Source organism: Narcine bancroftii, chromosome 9, assembly GCF_036971445.1.
Source record: "Narcine bancroftii isolate sNarBan1 chromosome 9, sNarBan1.hap1, whole genome shotgun sequence".
In the NCBI taxonomy this organism is placed as follows: domain Eukaryota; kingdom Metazoa; phylum Chordata; class Chondrichthyes; order Torpediniformes; family Narcinidae; genus Narcine; species Narcine bancroftii.
This window is the reverse complement of record NC_091477.1, coordinates 52,911,530-52,931,621: the sequence shown is the minus strand read 5'-3', so window position 1 is coordinate 52,931,621 and position 20,092 is coordinate 52,911,530. Positions and strand designations below refer to the sequence as shown.

The 20,092-nt window shown below is 48.1% G+C and overlaps 1 protein-coding gene across 3 annotated transcripts in view; it reads left to right on the top strand.

Moving 5' to 3' along the window:
* The window catches only part of sil1 (SIL1 nucleotide exchange factor), a 35,248-nt gene extending 28,345 nt beyond the window's left edge, over positions 1–6,903 (top strand). For all 3 annotated transcript variants that reach the window (XM_069899173.1, XM_069899174.1, XM_069899176.1), the window contains 2 exons: positions 3,208–3,372; positions 5,349–6,903. In XM_069899173.1, coding sequence (XP_069755274.1) covers positions 3,208–3,372; positions 5,349–5,702 — 519 coding nt within the window. In that variant the 3' untranslated portion in view covers positions 5,703–6,903. The remainder of the gene's footprint in view (positions 1–3,207; positions 3,373–5,348) is intronic.
* Positions 6,904–20,092: the final 13,189 nt, after the last annotated feature.

The following is a 20,092-nucleotide window of genomic DNA, read 5'->3' as shown; positions in this document are numbered from 1 at the left end:
GTTTTTTTTTAGTTCCTAAGGAGTGAGTTATTAGGAATGAAAAATTGCTTTCTCTTGGCAACTAGTTCAGAATCATCCTAGTAAAGGCAACAAACTCCAATTCTAACGTGCAAAACTGGTGTTCTTAATATTTTTGATTTAAAAAAAATGTACATTTGAGCCACTGTTATGAGTACTTTTTCATTATTTGACAAGGGAGGGGTTGACAATATTGGAAGTCACCTATAATACTGGATACAACTTTTTTCAAAATGTTTGCTTCCTGAAAAAAAATTGGGGATTATGATGGGAAAACATTAAGCTGAATACAAAGATAATTTCAGATTTGATGCATCACATAGGAAGTTGGAGGAACATTAAATTAACTTTTATTGAATTTAGCATGTTTAATCGCATAATGATTCTGCAAGTTGACTTGGCATGTTGCACAACAAATGTGAAGAGCCACAACCAAAGTAGAGCTCATAGGCTTTCTTCCTAAGTGCAGTCATGCTGCTTCTTTGAGCCTCAAGCGTATACTCACCACAAATGTAACAGAATGTATCACAACTGTTGCGATATTGACGAGTCGTTTCTGCTGTATTGAATCTTCCCGAAGACAATAAATCCTATTGTTAGGTACACTCTCTATGCTATTGCCAGAACATGTACATACATTCAATCTCTATTAATGAAATGCACAGCATCTGTATATGTGAGCTGCTTTTGTAGCCTGTCTGCATCTATCCTGACTAAGCCTTAAGACAACACTTGCATAGCACCTGTATTGAGGGCATGCTTGGACTGACCAAAACTGAAAATATACTAGTAGGCTTAAAACATGACAGGAAATCACAAACATAGGTTATATCTAAATCACAGTGCATGATGTGAAAGATTTAAGGTGATTTTTGAGATCAGCAGCCCACAATCCATAAAATACACCCAGAACTGTTGAGGAATCGAAATCTTTGTTGTCCAGTGTAATTAATAGAGCTAATGTGGTTGATTTCTGTTGTGATGTTGCTCATGCTCTGCGTAGAGTGTGTCTTGAAGATTGCAATGGACTTTGAAGCAACACCAGGATCGTTGGCTCAATTTTTACAAGAGGTGAATAATGACCTTGTACTCTGTTACTATGATGGGCAGTGAATGAGCGCAGAAACTAGGTACAGGAGGATGGCATTCAGCCTCTGTATCTATAAAGAGCAGTAGGAAGCCAACTTACCCCTCTGTTGACTGATCTGTACCTCATTTAGTCCTTATTTACCAATGCCCTTCCAATTCTTGCCCACTAAAAAAACAAATTCTATTTTCAATTGCCTGAACCACATTTGCAGATCTGGAGTTCTTGACCTTCTCTGTGAAAACCTGTTTTGTATATATCCTGGGGGCATGAAAATCTTCCAATTGTTTTGGGTTTTCTCACCCAATTTGTTTATTTTTATCAATGTCAATTTTCTTAATAGTTTTCTCAGTCCTGCCTTTTAAACTTGAGAAATCGCTAGATTATTTGTATGCAACATTCTCATGTTAATTCCAAAATAAATTGGATGAATCTATATTAACCCAATGTTGGAGAATGTAATTTGGCCAATTGTACTTTCCCATGATGAGCTTGCATCAGTGCTGAATTTTGCTCATTCACTTTTTTGGATCTTTAAGCTTTCAATGGAAAATGCTTCCAAGCTGAGTCTTCACTTCTTGACAAATTGTCAATAAAAGAGATATTATGATTTGCTATGTAAGTGATGGAGTCCTGGACCAAAGCAGTTGTGTTACGAGCCCAAAGGACCCAAAACCCAGCAGCAATAGACATTCGCTAAGACAAGTGGTTTTTAAAACAAAAGTTATTTTTAATCAACTTCAAACATGAAAATAGAATTAAACTTTAACTTAACTCTATTATACTTACCCAAATAACCCCCTTCAAATTCTAAGTGCACGTGTATGTAAATTCAAGAAAAGTTATTTGGTTCTCAGTTCAATCTCACTTCTCCTTCCAAGTTCTCTGGTTGCAGGCAATCAACATACTGTGCACAGTATTTAACATGTATAAAGTTCATAGGTTTGAAAGGTAGATATTTACCGCTCAGGAAGGTTCTTGTAGGGTTTGCAGAGAGAGATATTTGTTGCTCCAGGATTTCCACAACTCAGGTACCACCACCACTACTAGTCATCTCAGGGTCTCGCTGATGAAACTTGTCCCATCAGGGTCTTCTAGATGGTAACCTCTTTCTTCATGCTACCACAGAGTTCCATTCCTTCCTCTCTTTCAAGAGAAACATCAGACAGATAGCACTTCCAGCCATCTACTGCTCTGGAAAATTGGTTTCATCAGTTTCCAAGGATTGCACTTTTCAGTTACTTGTCAGTGTTCCACACCCTGACTGACTGAGCTGTTAACTGCAACTCCAAAGAGAGCATGTGACTCGTGTCTTGCAAAAACCCCCACCTTCCTGAGCAAAACAACAGGAGTTCTTTCTTCTGCTCCCATCTGTTGTTAGATAAACAATCCAGAATTGAGCTTTCTATGAGCACTTTGCAGAAAGGGTATTGATAGACAGCATAACTCTAGCTAGACAATGGTCAAGCATTTTATGAGGTCAGTTCAATAACACCTACTTGTGAAAGGTGCTTACATTCTCCAGAGATCCTGCAATGTGAATTCTTCAGTCTTTCAAATAAGATTTGTTTTAAAATGTATGTATGTATGTAACCTACTCTAAATCTTATAAATTCTCCCCAAATATTAATATTGTTACAGTTGAATGCTATAATTTTGGTGGAGGGGAGGCATTGCAATTTTAAACATGTGATAGAGGTGTTTAAGATTTTAAAAGGGACAGACAGAGTAAACGTGGATAAATTAAGAGTGGGGGAGGTTCAAACTAGAGGGCATGGTTTAAGATTGAAGGGGGAAAATTATAAGGGAAACATGAGGGGAAATTTCTTTACGCAAAGGGTGGTAGGGATGTGGAATGAGCTTCTGACATACGTGGTTGAGGCGGGATCATTGGTTACATTTAAGGAAAGACTGGATAGTTACATGGATAGGAGAGGACTGGAGGGGTATGGACCGGGTGCTGGTCAGTGGGACTAGGAGGGTGGGGATTTGTTATGGCATGGACTAGTAGGGCCGAATTGGCCTGTTCTGTGCTGTAAGTGGTTATATGGTTATATGGTGATTTGAGCTTATAACCATTTATTCCTCATTTCATTTTCCAGGCTCTCTTTGCATTGGCGTCAATATTGCGACACTTTCCTTTTGCACAGCAGCAGTTTTTGAAACTTGGTGGCCTGCAAGTGCTGCAGCAGGTATTTCAAGCAAAGGGCACAGAGTGCCTTCATGTTCGAGTGATGACTCTGTTATATGACATGGTCATGGAGAAGGTGAGGAAATGGCCCCAAATAAAGATTGGTCTGAAATGTATTAACTTTTACCAATAAAAGTGGCACAGTTGACGTAGCAGTTAGGGGTGGCAATGGATGGTGTAGCAGTTAGGGCAACACTGTTACAGCTCCAGCGATCGAGACTGGGATTCGAATCCTGCGCTGTCCGAATGGAGTTTTTACGTTCTCCCCATGTCTGTGTGAGTTTTCCCTGGGGGCTTCGGTTTCCTCCAATCATTCAAAATGTACAGGGGGCGGGGGGGATGTAGACTAATTGGGCAGTATATTACCGGGCTGTATGTCTAAATTTTAAAATCTTTTGTTTTAATTTGGATAGTGCTGTCTTCAGTCAGCATGCCATCCTTCTGCCCACTCCATTCACACAATTATCTTCTGTTTGCCCACATATTGTGCTTTCATAATTAGAAATGTAGTCAGAAAAAGGTATTCTTGTGTTTGTATCAGGGACAAGATTTCCTTGGACTGAACCAGGGAAATATTTCCACAGCAGAATTGATTGCCTTGCTGTGGCAGGGTTTTTAACAGCTGCAGCACAATATCAAGACCTTCCGGCCCACAAGCCCACTTTGAGTAAATACACCTGTGCAGAATTATGTTGCTATTAATTTTAATGTTATAAAATATATTATTTTTTAGTAAAGACTATGTATGTGGGTTTGGAAATGGGAAAGACACGCAACATCATTTTGAAGAGACGCTGTGTCACCTATGTCCAGCTGTAAACAGAGCCTTAAAATTAAAGTTGACTTCCATTGAAATACCAAAGACAATGAATGTTTAATCAGAAAGACATCTGGTCAAACAGAAAGCTATTTGCTTCATGAAGTGGTTTCTGGAGAAATGAAACTTCAAACAGAACCAGTAGTGATGTCATGAGATAACAACACTTCAAGAAAGCATCTTTAATATAATCAACCCGTCTTCATCTGAAGTCAGAAATGCAGTACTCCAATTGGAGCTGAATTAATTAACCCCTTGTCAAGGGAGGAACACTGGATCAAAGTGGCTTCGGTAAAAATGGCCACTTTGACTGTCTTTCTTTGTTGAGAGAGAGAGCAGCACTACTGCGGCCAATTGTAATGGACATTTTGTCTAAAATCCTTGCCTGCATTTATGAAATCATCGTGGAAATCACAAATTTCATATCTTCCATGCAAGAGAGGGGAATTGTGAAAAAAATTATTCAGATAAAGAAACATTTCACTGAAAGCAACTCAACAATAATTCGTGAGTTGGGTAACTTGGTGACTACTCCATAATTACTTTTGAAGAACAGTGTAAAGATTGAGTTTCAAGACAAAAGATTTTTATAAGACTGAACTTTGAAAATGACTTTTCAGAATTGTGCCTTAAGTGTCATGGTTTGGGATGTGACACTCACATGCGCGCGCACACACACATACACACATCTACCTATTAACCTGCATGTCTTTGCATCATGGGAGGAAACCAGGAAACCCATGCAAACACAAGTGGAACATACAAACTATTAGAGAGCGGTGAACTTGAACCAGAGCAACTGGTGCTGTAATAGGATTGTGCTAACTGTACTGCCCATTATTAAATATCCCCTTTAATAAGAGTGTACCTTTCAATCATAAAAGTGAAGGAAATTGTTCTCTACAGATATTCTGCAGGTGAGTTTATTTTAAATGATTGTATGAAACTAGTGCCATGGATTGTGCTCATGTTAAGCAGATGATAGAGCAAAAGATTGTAGATTTTGTACAGTTGTTTCAGCCACTGGTCTTAAAGTGAAAGTAGCCTAGCAAGGACAGCTGTTTGCCGAAGAAGGCCCCAATCTGTGTGCAATGACCTTCCTTCCATCTGATTCCTGAACTAGATGTATTTTTGTAACGGTAGCAGTAACATGGGATTAAAAAATAAGGCAGTGAAATCAAAAATTTGCATGTTAGCTGGAAAATTGTCAATTACTCTTATTTGATTATTCACAGAAGCTCATCCAAGAGGATAAAGACAACAGTGCACAGCATAAGGAGAAATGCCGTCAATATGAGGAGGTTAACTTGCTGCCACCCTTGCCAGAGCAGGGTTGGTGTGAGCTGTTTCCAAAGCTCTTGACATCTACTGAACACGACACGAGAGAGAAGGTGTTAAAGACCATGAGTCTTATGATGGTCTTCTGCAGAGAAGTGTACCAGGCTGCAGAGGACCTGAAAGCTTCATTAATTCAGCTCCAATTGGAGTACAAGAACCTGGCTGCTGAAGAGCAAAGAGACGGGGAGCAAGATGGTTATTTCCTGGGAATGTTGAACTCTGTCAATAGCATCATTGAGAAACTGGGATGATTGATATCAGAAATTCTTCCAAAAAACTTTTCAAATAAAAAAAATCTATCGTGGCAATATTCAGAAAAGTATTGTTCCGTGCAGCTGAGGCCAAAGTGAATGTTGGAAACTTGGGAATTGTCCTGATGTGCCTTTATACAGTTGTTTACCTGTGGCGCATCTGACTTTACCAGACTAATATATAATTTACACAGTAATGTTGAGGAAATTAAGTAATTGACAACTCCTTTGTCAACTGACTGAAGCTTTTTACCTCACTTTAAATTTTGATATCCTATTCTTACTTATTTGTATTTGACGCTGGATAGGGGTATTGTGGTCTTCATCGGATCAGTACTGTTCACATTAATTATATTGGTTCATAAAGGTTGCTGAAGATGGGCAACTTTTGCTCCCTCTTAAATGCTAACAAATGTTTAATTTTAGTGAATTAATGTCAAACTAGCTCCTCATGAATAGCATTTCTGAATATATAGTGCATATCTTTTAAAAAAGTTCCAAGAATTGTTTGAAATAAATTTACTGAAATCTCATATTTTGCTCCACTTGTCACAGATGATACAAAATCAAATACATCTTATCAATTTTATATCTAAATAAATTTAAATGTGGTCAAAAGCTTCATATGCAGTAGTTAATGATTTTATTTAAGTTGCTATTTAAACAGAAGGACTTTTGCTTCAATTGTTTTTTTCCATTAACAGCAATATTTCTGTGGTGATTTATGAATTGTTTGGAGATATATGGGACAAACTTCAATTTTCTTCTACTTGAAAAGAAAGAAGCAAAAATGTTCTATCCCACTCCAGAGAATTTTTATTTATTTAAGTGAAGCCAAGGGCTGGGAAAGTGGTTATATCAACCTTTTATCCTTTATTTGTTTTCTTTCACTATCTCAAACATTTTGTGGTGGTAAATGAAAATCAAAAAATCTGAATTGAAATCAAAAATGCCCAGTGTTTTGACTGTTTGCTATGTAGCTTTATAACTGCCTGGATATGGTTCTTAGATAAGTCATACAGAACTCCATGGTTCAAAACTGTATAAAACTGGTCAACAGGTTTTTTTTCTCAAAAGGTTTGCTTCCTGGGAAAAAAAAACAGGGATTATGATTGACAACTTCAAGCTGAACACAAAGATATTTTCAGATTTGTTGTATCACATAGGAAGTCGGAGAAACATTAAATGAACTTTTATTGAATTTAGTGTAGTGGTGGCTGATTGAGTTCAGTGAGCAAAAACTGATTTATTGCAGGCTACTTAGCTGGTCTTGTACTCCCAGCCCGGATCTGGCTGAGAACCGTGCTGGGGGGCCCCGACATCACCAGGGTGTCACGTGGGTCCCCAAGCGCTTGTTTCTGAGCCCAGTGCCGAGGTCAGGAGGAAACCCCTGAGGCGCCATTTTGGCTAGCTGCTCTGCCACATGTGTGACAAGCGGGGCCAGTTCGCCTGCCTAATGGCATACCGCCACACAGCCCCCCCACCTCCCCCCCCCCCCCCCAGAACCGGCATCAATGTCCTTTTTTGCCGGGTGGCCTCGCTTCTTGGGCCACAACTACTGGTTCAGTGGTGTTGAGGTGGGCTGGCTTTAACCTGTCCACTGTAAATAGTTCCCTCTTTCCGTCGATATCTAGTGTGAAAGTGGATCCAGAACGCTGGACGACTTTGTATGGCCCTTCGTATGGTCTTTGTAGAGGTGCTGTGGATGGGCCCCGCCTGATAAAAACGTACTCTGCAGAGTATAGCTCGCTGGGGACGTAAGAGGCCCGTGTGCCGTGTCTGGGCAGTGGTGGGGGTGTGAAGGAGTCCAACAGGGCCCGGAGGCGGGGAATTAGACCGTGCGGTGACTGCTGGGGGTTGTGACGTGCATTAACAAACTCACCAGGTAGGGTTAGCGCTGCACCGTAGACCAGCTCGGCTGATGACGCTGTACGTCTTCTTTGGGTGTCGAGCGGATGCCCAGGAGCACCCAAGGCAGCTCATCCACCCAGTCGGGGCCAGTGAGACAGGTCATAAGTGCTGACTTCAGGTAGTGGTGCAATCAATCAACTAGCCTGTTGGCCTGTTTATGATAGGCTGTGGTGTGATGTAGCTTGATCACCACCCTGTTGGTGAGCTATGCCCAGAGTGCAGAGGTGAACTGGACACCCCGATCACTGGTGAGGTGGTTCGGGATGCCGAACCGGGCAACCCAGCCATTCAAAAGCGCTCAGGAGTCCATAGAGGCATTGGAATTGCCTCGGGCCAACGAGTGGTGGGGTCTACCGCTGTGAAAAGGTAACGGTTACCTCAGGAAATGGATAAAGGTCCGACAATGTCCACATGTATGTGGCTGAACTGTTTCCGGACGTCTTCAAAATCTTGTACTGGCGCTCTAGTGTGCCTGTGTACCGTGGAAAGCTGGAAATGGGTGCAGGTTCTGGCCCAGTCTGCAACCTGCTTCCGAAGCCCGTGTCAGATGAAACGTTCTGCCACCATACAAACCGTGGACTTGATGAAAGGGTGAGAAAGGTCATGGATATGGTGGAAGACTTGCCTGCGCCACTGGTCACAGGGTGCCCATGGAGATATGCATAGGACAGTGCCCTCACCGTGAGGAGTCGGGAGGTCGTGGAACCGCATTCCCGTGATGGCAGTCCTGAAGGCTGGCGTCTCCTCGTCGGACTTCTGGTCCTGGGCGAGCTGGTTGAAGTTGAGGCCAGGTGTCGGCGTGCAAATGGCCGGTCGTGAGAGTGCGTCGGTGACCACATTGTCTTTCCCTGCCTTGTGCCAAATTTCGGTGGTGAACTCCGATATGAAGAAGAGGTGACGCTGTTGGCGGACCGACCAGGGATCTCTTGCCATAGCAAGTGCCTGAGTGAGGGGCTTGTAGTCAGTAAAAATGGTGAAAGGCCTCCCCTCCAAGAAATAGTGGAATTGATGCACCAACAGGTACATGCCCAGCAACTCGCGATCAAAAACGCTATAATTGAACTCTGGCGGATGAAGAAGTCGGCTGAAGAATGCCAGTGGTTTCCACTGTCCGTTCACCTGCTGCTCCAGGACAGCACCGACGGCTGTGGCAGAGACATCGACAGAGAGCGCCATATGCAGGTTGGTGTGTGGGTGGATGAGCAGGATAGCCTTCGCAAGGGAAACTTTTGTGGCCTCAAATGTCCTGTTGGCCTCTGGAATCCAGGCGAGTGTCTTGTCTTCGGCCGCGATGAGGGCGAAGAGCGGCTGCATGATGCGTGCAACACCAGGAATGAAGCGGTTATAGAAATTTACCATACCCGTGAACTCCTGTAGCCCCTTGAGGTTGTCCGGGTGTGGGAACTTACTGATTGTAGCGACCTTCATAACGGCAGGTGTGGCTCCTTCAGATGTGATGGTATGACCCAGGAACTGCATGGACTCTTTTGTGAACTGCTACTTGGCTGGATTGATCGTTAGGCTGAAGTCAGCCAGTCGGGAGAAGAGGTTGCGCAGGTGAGACTTATGTTGTGCTTGGTCTCTGCTAGAATATGAAATTCAAATCCCTGTCCACTGTGTCCATAAGGCACTGGAAGGTCTGGGCGGCATTCTTGAGCCCGAATGACACGCGTAGGAACTCGAACAAGCCGAAGAGGTTGGTGATGGCTGTTTTGGTATGTCCTTGGGGTGCACCGAGATTTGGTGATACCCGTGCACCAGGGCGACCTTGGAGAATACCCTCGCACCATCCAGGTTGGCCGTAAAGACCTGGGTATGAGGGATCGGGTTACGGTCAGGTACTGTCATGTCATTAAGCCGTCGATAATCTCCGCAGGGGTGCCAGCCACCGGAGGCTTTCGGAACCAGGTGAAGTGGTGAGGCCCAACAACTGTCGGAGCATTGAATGATCCCCAGCTCCTGCAGATGTGAGAACTTTTCCTTTGCTATCTGGAGCTTATCCGGCGGAAGCCGGCGTGCCTTGGCGTGGACCGGCAGACCTTAGGTGGGGATGTAATGAAACACCCTGTGGTGTGGTGAGGCGGTGGAGAACTGCAGCTTGAGGAGGGACGGGAACTCATCCAGGATATGCTGAAACTCGTCCTTGGGCGTGCTGACCGTGGCCATCTGCGGCTGCTCTGTGCAGGCGGGTTTGAGGTGAACGGATTGGAAAGTATGGTCCTCTACCAGTCACCTACCTTGAATATCGACCAGGAGTCCATGGGTGAGGAGGAAGTCGACACCAGGATGGCGGTTGGAAGGGACGAAACGGTGAATCTCCATGAGAACTTCCGCTGGCCGATCTGGAAGTGGACGGTCTTGTCTCCATACGTTCGGATCTCTGTCAAATTGGCTGCACTGATGGGAGGCCCTTGAGGCTGGTTCCTGGACTCGATGGCTGTGGCCGGGATGTCGCTGATCTGGGCCCCAGTTGTGGAAGAAATTTGCAAAATGGAAGGATACTGTAGATGGCAGAGTAACTCTTAAGGGGTTAGTGGCATGATCTAAAAGTTGGGAGAATGGAATGAGTCAGCAAGGGGGAAACCACAAGGTCCTCTGGTCCCGGGTGCTGCTTGCAAAAGAATAACTCCAGATAACATTTAAATCTGCTAAAGAATATCTTGATAACTTTCTTTGTTTTCTAATAAATACTTTAACCACATTATGTTCTTAGAACAACCTTCACTTTCCGGGATGAGATCAACTCCTTATTATCATTGGAACCCATTCTGATGACTTTACAAACTAGGTTGTTTACTTCACTGTATAAATTCGAGCTGTGCAACTGTGTAGTTCAGAGCTGAGCCCTGGCTGTTATAGGGACTGCTCTCTGAGATATCTCACTCTAATAAACTCTTCTGAAGCGTTAACCTGGTGTTAGTGAAATTCTTTCTCCTCAACAAATTTGGTGCTGCAAGCAGGATCCTATTTGACAGGATCACGAATCCAGGACTGAGGGTCCCATAGGAGTGAGCAGGCGACGGCCCTGGCCAAAAACCTAGCTGAAAGGGGGTGAGGCAGGCTCACACACCGAGATCCCCACTTGAGAGGGTGAGGTGACGTACAGAGAGTGGGAGACTCTCTATGTAAAGGGGTGAGGAATGCCAAGAACCCAGATCCAAAACAAGGGGGAAGACGGAGAAGTGAAACCCAGGGTGACAACGCGGACAGAAGAGGCACCAGTGCACGCGCTGTAAAGTAAGGGAACTGACAATTGTGTATATATTGTATAACTGTTGTTAAGATTTAACAGGAGGCCAAGATGGGAAATAAAGTATGTCGGTTGAGCAGGGAAAGCTGTTCCCAACCCACCAAAGGAGCGAGGACCGCTGGGACTCTCCAAGAGACCACCAATGAATAAAAGGACAGTAAGACGAGGTCAGTAAGTGTTGGTGACTGGTCGGTGATCCGATAGTATTGCCAGGATTGCCCGATTATATTGTGAGCAAGGAGACCAGGACCTGGAAATGGGCTGTCCCATTTCCCAGTGATTTGTATGTGTGGTCTTAGGGAGAGTGACCGTATGGAGGATGTTTTAATGTGCAATTAATAAATGACTGATGGGAAAACACTGACAATGAAGGAGGGAATGGACCTGTCCGGGAACCTGATGTCCCTGCTACTGCCCAGGTGGCCACTCTCCTTGAAGCCTTGGTGAGGAATTCTTCCATTCGTTCGCAGCTGGGAGACAGTGGCAGAGAGTTGGAGAGAAAGTCAATAGGGGAAGGTAAAGAAGAAATGGAAAGAGAGAGGGGAGGGAATTACCTGAAACTAGTACAATCGTCGTTCTAATTTCATGTCAAGTGAACTTTTTAAACCTGTGAGGTCAGTTTGGCTCCAAAAAATTTTTTTTTTTCAAAATAATTTGATAAATTAGGATTTTAGAGAATCTGATTTCGGATAATTAGAGTTGTACTGTAATTAGAAAGAACATTTAATAAGATTAAGCACATTAACAGTTCCATTTTCATTTCCTCATTTACAAATTAATCACATTTTACTTGGTTAAATTTAATTCTTTATAGAAATTCTATAGGCATCGCCTTTTTTGGTAACTAGTTCAATCCAAATAATAGCATGAGAGCACATTGTGGCTGATGAGCCACTGTGAGCAAAAGAAACACACTGAGTTGAGCATAGTTTCAGTTCAACTAATTTAAAATTGTGTAATTAAGTGGCCCGCGCTTCCCAGAGACCCTATCACCCTGCAAGATGTAAGTGTCGTCAACTTCCAGGCCAAGGCTTTCCCCCGCACTGAGAGTCACTGTGGACCCACCCATAACCGTTGGAGCCGGTTCACTTGCCACATGGATGAGCCACAACAGTATCAAACTACCTGGTAAAAAGTTCGATTTAGTTTGCACACAATAAATGTGATTTATATAGCCTCTTTCTCATGTCAGAACACTTCATTAACAAAGAAAGTATTTATTGAATTTTGATGTAGAAATTTGTGGCTTAAAAATATTAGAGATTTCTAACAAAGTTTAAATTTTATAACCTGATGTAAAGCTTCATTCTTTTAGTTTGGTTCCAGTGCAGGGCACTACAACTTAAGAATTGCTTCAAACTAATAACACTAAAAGTTGTTAGAATTAAATGTTAACAATGAAATTAGAGAAGACTTAAATTTCGATGACACTCATAATTTGTGGTTATTTTTTTTACTATGAATATATTATTATAGCTATATTTGCTAAATATGACATTACCACTGAAAATTGCTGTGTAAAAAAAGTAAGAAAAAATGTTGAAGCCTGATTAATAGAATATGGCACATAATTTGTTAAAAATCTTAGAAATGTGCATGTAATTTACATTTCATGAACAGCTTTGACTTTCTCAAAATTATTTGTAATTTCCAATGGCAATTTCATTGTCACTCAACTTTTCAACTGAGTTACTGTACAGTTAACAATTGAATAGTACTGTTAATATTTATTTTTGAACCTAGTTTCCCAGGCATTCAGTCCATTGATGGCTAGTCATTCCTAAGATCTATTTAAAAATGAAATATTTATTAATCTCCTCATAACCAGATAATTGCATTAATTACTATCTTTTCTCTAATGCTGGCCTGTAATTAGATTAAAGGGAACAGAAAAATCCTGTTTTTTTTAAGTGGAGCCGAGCTGGTTGCTAAAATTGGCCCGTGTGCAAATCTCTATCTATGGATGTTGGATGATAGAGTTTGATGACTGACTCACAATTATTGCCTCTCACTTGAGGTAAAATAAACTATAGAAAGTGGAAACCTGATTTTTTTAAAAGACGAAATGCAAGAAATATTCAGCAAGATGGACAGAATCTCTGAGTGGAGGAGTAGTTAATATTTTGGTTTGACAATCTCTCATACATGAATTCACTCTTTTACATGGCCTAATGTGTTGTTGTGTTCAGAATCATGTCCTTGTAGATGTAATTCATGTTTGAAGCAAATGGCTGCCCTAATTGCAACAACTGTCTATAAATGAGACATAAACATTGAAAGTGTTTTCCAGAGGCATTCTGTGACCTAATATCATTCACCCAATGAACAAGCACTGCCCCCTGCCAGGCAGGTGTTCCTTTTAAATAACGGATCTCAGCCAGTAAGTCAGCTGCTGAATGGAATCTCTGGCAGAAGATCCAAGGGTGCAGAGTCCTGCTGGTCTTCTGGACAAAATCTCTGCCTGGTGCTGCCGCTCCCTACAACCCATTTGATACCGGGACATCAGCCAACACTTTCCTCAGGGTGACTTATGAATTTGCTCTCACCTGTTCAGTGACACCGAACTGACGACTGACCAACAAGACAGTTTGTATTATGCAAAACAAAATCAGCAAGAGTACAGCTGTTGCTCTGGAAACTATCACTGGACATTCTATCTTATCAAGCTTTTAACTTTTTAAAAATTGCTTGTTTAGCTGTTTTTTTTTTACACAGTGTATAATATCTCTAAGCACACTCAGAGAAACTGAAATTTATAGATACATAATCGCAGTATGGATGTAAAGTTAGAGTTTGTGAGCTGACCAGTCAATGATCAGACCATGGTAGGAAACATTGTATATATTTTGTTTAGCAATTAAGGCATCACCCCAGAAACTCCCATTAAAGGAAAAACACCTCATGGGGTGGGGTCTGTGGGAGTCTTTATTAAAAAAAACCCACTAAATTGGGCTAACTTTCTGTCCTAACTCCTTCTGGCTATTGTTACAGGAATCCAACATAGGCACTTTGGGCAACCGTTGTAAGAGAATGTGAGCAGGAACAGCATCTGAGTGTCAAACGTCAGCCCAGAACAGCAGGCGCCCCAGGTACACCCTGGATGTATACCTGCTGATCTGCCCCCTGCCTCACCATGAGGTAGCACGGTGATAGGCATCTGGGCTCTGTGTCTGAGGAGTGCCCAAGCATGAGGCCAAGGTGTGGGATGTGCAAGCGAAGAGAGGGCTCTGGCCGGGTGTTCCACCACAGCGCTAGAGGAAGGCTTGGCATGGTCATGCCCGTGACTCGTAACCTGCTGGACTCCTGAGCCCTCCGGGAATTGTTCGAGCCATAGCTCCTGAGCCTTAGAGCGAACTTCTTATGGTCGACAAAGCTCTCCTGGGACAGTAACGGCCGGATATCTTCAGGCAGATGGTCGAGGAAGATGCATTCAAAGAGTGGGCAGTTGGTGTGATCGCCCTTGAGCGCGAGCATTTCGTCTATCAACTAATTTGGAGTTCTGTCCCCCAAGGCGTTGAAGCACAGCATCCGAGTGGCACGCTGGCACCTGGAGAGGCCGAAGGAGCTGGTGAGCACCCGCTTGATGGTCCAGTACTTATCTTCCGTGGATAGGTGCTGAACAAGGTGCAGCACTCGTTTGGTGGAGGACTGGTCCAGGGCAGCGACCACATGGTAAAACTTGGTCGAATCCGATGAAATCTGGCGGAGGTGAAACTGAGCCCCTGCATGGCTGAACCAGGTCTCCGACTCCTGAACCCAGAAGTCAGAGTGCTTGATGGCTATAGTGTTGATCGAAGGGTTGTTCATGTTGGGTTCAAAGACGTTTGAACCTATCGGGTCACCAATTGTAGCGGCGGCTACACTGCTAACTGAAGGATCGCACAACCAGACGGGTTGAGTTTAGTGAGCAAAAACTGATTTATTGCAGGCTACCTGGCTGGTCTTATGCTCCCAGCCCGTACCTGGCTGAGAACCGAGCTGGGGGGCCCTGACGTCATGTGGGCTCCCAAGCGCGGGCATCTGAGCCCATTGCCGAGGTCTAGAGGAAACCCCCCCCGACGGCGCCATTTTGGCCGGCTGCCCCCACTGCGTGCGTGACAAGCGGGGCCTGTTCGCCTGCTTAATGGCGTAACGCCATATTAGCATGTTTAATCGCATAATGATGCTGACACATTGAGTTAGCAGCAAAACACTTTTAGGTCAATTGAACTGATTTTTGTTTGTTTTCAGCATCTGATGCCTCTCATGTCAGTGTCCAACAATAATCGGCCAACATTGACAGATTCCAGTTGCCTTTCTATGGTCACAATGTTCTGGGGAAACCTTTCACCAAGTTCGTCAATGACTGTATCAAGATGAGCAGGGAAGATGTCCAAGTGTGAATGCAGAAAATGAATTTTCAATGACATTGCACTTCATGGTTTTGAATGCTTGAAGTATGTAAAAAAAATGACAAAATCATAAAAAAAGTTACACAGGGTATCTTTATATAAAAAAAGGTACATAATAGGCAATTTTTATGGTGATGTTCGTGATCAGCTGCCAAAAATCCATTAAATACATCCAAAAATGTTCAGGAAGCAAAATCTTAATTGTCCAGTGTTATCTAATTTCAAATTTACAGTTGTGGAAAAACTTTGTGTCTGGTGGTGTTTCTGTGCTTTTAAATATATTTGGCAGTTAGTAGAACCCCAATAGTGATTGAATTCAGATTCACAGAAGATGCAGTTTTTTTTCTGCATGTGAAAAATGTTTTTCACTAGATTGTCTTTTGTTCTCTGCCTATTTGTTAAATGGTGTGCATGCCTTCCAAACCTACCCAGAAGATCAATCATTTGGCTGGTTTCAATTGGAAACACTATTCTACCTTTTCCCCTTCTAGTCAGCTATTGACATCTGCTTTTGAATGCAGTTGATGACAAAGCCCTCAAGGCAGAGAATCCCAGAGACCAGCCACCGAGGGTAGATTTATAATTTCACAACTGCAGTGAAACTTGCATATCTGCAGACATGGTGATTGCAGTTACAAAAAAATGCTGAAGGAACTCAACAGGTCATGGAGCATCCATAGGAGGTAAATATATAGAGCCAACATTTCAGGCCTGAGCCCTTCAAGGTTTGACTTAAAGAAGGCGTCAGGGTGCATTTACCTGCAGAGTTCCTCCAGCATTTTTGTGTTTTCAACTAACTGGTCGCCTCTGTTTTGTCTAACTTTGTAGTATCAGGCACCTTTTGGAGGGGGGTAGAAACTCCCCACGTCTCAACACAAAATGTTGGGGAAGGGAAATACTCAGCTGGGGTCAACTATCGTGTCAGGGTCCCTTGGACAGAGCAGTCTCAGACCTGAAACACTCTTCACTGATGCAGGGGAGGGAAGATCAGTCAATATTTCGATTCCAAGACCCCTTGATGTGACCCTGCAACATAGTTTAACCCACTGCAGATGCTGTTTGACCCACTGAATGTTTCCACCATCTTCAGTTTTATTTCAGACAGCCACCATCTGCGGTTTTCAATCTGCCTGCCATCTCTCCTCCTCCCCCCCTCCCCCCCCCAGCTCCCCCCCTCCACCCCCCCTCCACCCCCCCAGTGCTCTTCCCCCCCCAGCTTTTCCCCCCCTCCCCAGCTTTTCCCCCCTCCCCAGCTTTTCCCCCCCTCCCCAGCTTTTCCCCCCCTCCCCAGCTTTTCCCCCCCTCCCCAGCTTTCCCCCCTCCCCCCAGCTTTCCCCCCCTCCCCCCAGCTTTCCCCCCCTCCCCCCAGCTTTCCCCCCCTCCCCCAGCTTTCCCCCCCTCCCCCCAGCTTTCCCCCCCTCCCCCCAGCTTTCCCCCCCTCCCCCAGCTTTCCCCCCCTCCCCCCAGCTTTCCCCCCTCCCCCCAGCTTTCCCCCCCTCCCCCCAGCTTTCCCCCCCTCCCCCCAGCTTTCCCCCCTCCCCCCAGCTTTCCCCCCCTCCCCCCAGCTTTCCCCCCCCTCCCCCCAGCTTTCCCCCCCTCCCCCAGCTTTCCCCCCTCCCCCCAGCTTTCCCCCCCTCCCCCCAGCTTTCCCCCCCTCCCCCCAGCTTTCCCCCCCCTCCCCCCAGCTTTCCCCCCCTCCCCCCAGCTTTCCCCCCCTCCCCCCAGCTTTCCCCCCCTCCCCCCAGCTTTCCCCCCCTCCCCCCAGCTTTCCCCCCTCCCCCAGCTTTCCCCCCCTCCCCCAGCTTTCCCCCCTCCCCCCAGCTTTCCCCCCCTCCCCCCAGCTTTCCCCCCCTCCCCCCAGCTTTCCCCCCCCTCCCCCCAGCTTTCCCCCCCTCCCCCCAGCTTTCCCCCCCTCCCCCCAGCTTCCCCCAGCTTCCCCCCCCTCCCCCCAGCTTCCCCCCCCCTCCCCCAGCTTCCCCCCCCTCCCCCCAGCTTCCCCCCCCTCCCCCCCAGCTTCCCCCCCCTCCCCCCAGCTTCCCCTCCCCCAGCTTCCCCTCCCCCCAGCTTCCCCTCCCCCCAGCTTCCCCCCCCAGCTTCCCCCCCCCCCCAGCTTCCCCCCCCCCCAGCTTCCCCCCCCCCCCCCAGCTTTCTTCCCCCCCCCCAGCTTTCCCCACCCCGAAGCCGCCGAACTTTGGCTCCAGTAGTTGTCTGATGCAAGTCGCTGCAATCCAGTCACCTTCAGGGCAAGGACCCAGCCCAGGGTCGCCTCCCCAACGCCAGCATTTCTCCCCCTCAAAATCACAAGCGCCCGGGCAGCGGCGGGTCCTCCTGCAGGTTTGTTTTTAGGAAGCTACCTCTTCATCTGTTAATATTTATATACCTATATAAACACATAGCTTTACCTACATTTACTCACAGATCTAAATATACGCCCTTATATACAGTAGACACACCCAGAACCACATCCACACGCATCCAGGATAAACACCCTGTTCAGGCGCTGTGCGGGCCAGGCGGCCTGGGGTCCATCCTGCAGGGCTCTGACGACATCAGTGCGAGGGCACGTGTGAGCGGTGGAGTTTTCCAGAAGCGGCGCGAGTTGAGTGTCGTCCTTCGTTCGCTCGGAGCCAGGACTTGTCGCCTCACAGTCCCTGCCTCCACTGTCGCCATCGTCATGATCTTCCTGGTGCGCTCGGCCTCCCGGCGCCTCGCCGCCGCCGCGGTGAGTAGAGCGGCGACCGGTCCCCGGTGTGGTGGCCCAGGCCTCGGGTTGGCGCCGCAGCCGGAGTGAAGGAGGATAGGAGTAGGCCGCGAATCCCGGGCCTCGCCTCCATTCCGGGCAGTAGCGAATGACCTTCAGCCTTTCTCTTTGTGTTAGTGGTGGGGAGGGGAGGCAGATGATGGGGTCTTGGCCTGTGTCCGATGTAGGGCTCCGTGGCCCGGCGCACTGTCTAATCGCGGACTCTGGTGTCTCCATGAATATAGGTACAGATATTCCTCTCTTCTCCCCCTTCCCCCCGCCACCCCCTCGCTTTCCCCCCCGCCACCCCCTCGCTTTCCCCCCCCCGCCCACCCCCTCGCTTTCCCCCCCCGCCACCCCCTCGCTTCCCCCCCCGCCACCCCCTCGCTTTCCCCCCCCGCCACCCCCTCGCTTTCCCCCCCCGCCACCCCCTCGCTTTCCACCCCCTCGCTTTCCCCCCCCTCGCTTCCCCCCCCCTCGCTTCCCCCCCCTCGCTTTCCCCCCCTCGCTTTCCCCCCCCTCGCTTTCCCCCCCTCGCTTTCCCCCCCCTCGCTTTCCCCCCCCTCGCTTTCCCCCCCCTCGCTTTCCCCCCCCTCGCTTTCCCCCCCCCCTCGCTTTCCCCCCCCTCGCTTTCCCCCCCTCGCTTCTCCCCCCCCCTCGCTTTCCCCCCTCGCTTTCCCCCCCCTCGCTTTCCCCCCCCCCTCGCTTTCCCCCCCCTCGCTTTCCCCCCCCTCGCTTTCCCCCCCCTCGCTTTCCCCCCCCTCGCTTTCCCCCCCTCGCTTTCCCCCCCCTCGCTTTCCCCCCCCTCGCTTTCCCCCCCCTCGCTTTCCCCCCCCTCGCTTTCCCCCCCCTCGCTTTCCCCCCCCTCGCTTTCCCCCCCTCGCTTTCCCCCCCCTCGCTTTCCCCCCCCTCGCTTTCCCCCCCTCGCTTTCCCCCCCCTCGCTTTCCCCCCCTCGCTTTCCCCCCCTCGCTTTCCCCCCCCTCGCTTTCCCCCCCCTCGCTTTCCCCCCCCTCGCTTTCCCCCCCCTCGCTTTCCCCCCCCTCGCTTTCCCCCCCCCTCGCTTTCCCCCCCCTCGCTTTCCCCCCTCGCTTCCCCCCTCGCTTTCCCCCCCCTCGCTTTCCCCCCCTCGCTTTCCCCCCCCCTCGCTTTCCCCCCCCCCTCGCTTTCCCCCCCCTCGCTTTCCCCCCCCTCGCTTTCCCCCCCTCGCTTTCCCCCCTCGCTTTCCCCCCCCTCGCTTTCCCCCCCCTCGCTTTCCCCCCCCTCGCTTTCCCCCCCCTCGCTTTCCCCCCCCTCGCTTTCCCCACCCTCGCTTTCCCCCCCCTCGCTTTCCCCCCCCTCGCTTTCCCCCCCCTCGCTTTCCCCCCCTCGCTTTCCCCCCCCTCGCTTTCCCCCCCCTCGCTTTCCCCCCCTCGCTTTCCCCCCCCCTCGCTTTCCCCCCCCTCGCTTTCCCCCCCCTCGCTTCCCCCCCCCTCGCTTTCCCCCCCCCTCGCTTTCCCCCCCCCTCGCTTTCCCCCCCCTCGCTTTCCCCCCCCTCGCTTTCCCCCCCCTCGCTTTCCCCCCCCTCGCTTTCCCCCCCTCGCTTTCCCCCCCCTCGCTTTCCCCCCCCCTCGCTTTCCCCCCCCTCGCTTTCCCCCCCCTCGCTTTCCCCCCCCTCGCTTTCCCCCCCCCTCGCTTTCCCCCCCTCGCTTTCCCCCCCCTCGCTTTCCCCCCCCTCGCTTTCCCCCCCCTCGCTTTCCCCCCCCTCGCTTTCCCCCCCTCGCTTTCCCCCCCCTCGCTTTCCCCCCCCTCGCTTTCTCCCCTCGCTTCCCCCCCTCGCTTTCCCCCCCTCGCTTTCCCCCCCTCGCTTTCCCCCCCCTCGCTTTCCCCCCCTCGCTTTCCCCCCCCTCGCTTTCCCCCCCCCTCGCTTTCCCCCCCTCGCTTTCCCCCCCCTCGCTTTCCCCCCCCTCGCTTTCCCCCCCCTCGCTTCCCCCCCCCTTCGCTTTCCCCCCCCTCGCTTTCCCCCCCCCTCGCTTTCCCCCCCTCGCTTTCCCCCCCCTTCCCCCCCCATCGCTTTCCCCCCCCTCGCTTCCCCCTCGCTTTCCCCCCCCTCGCTTTCCA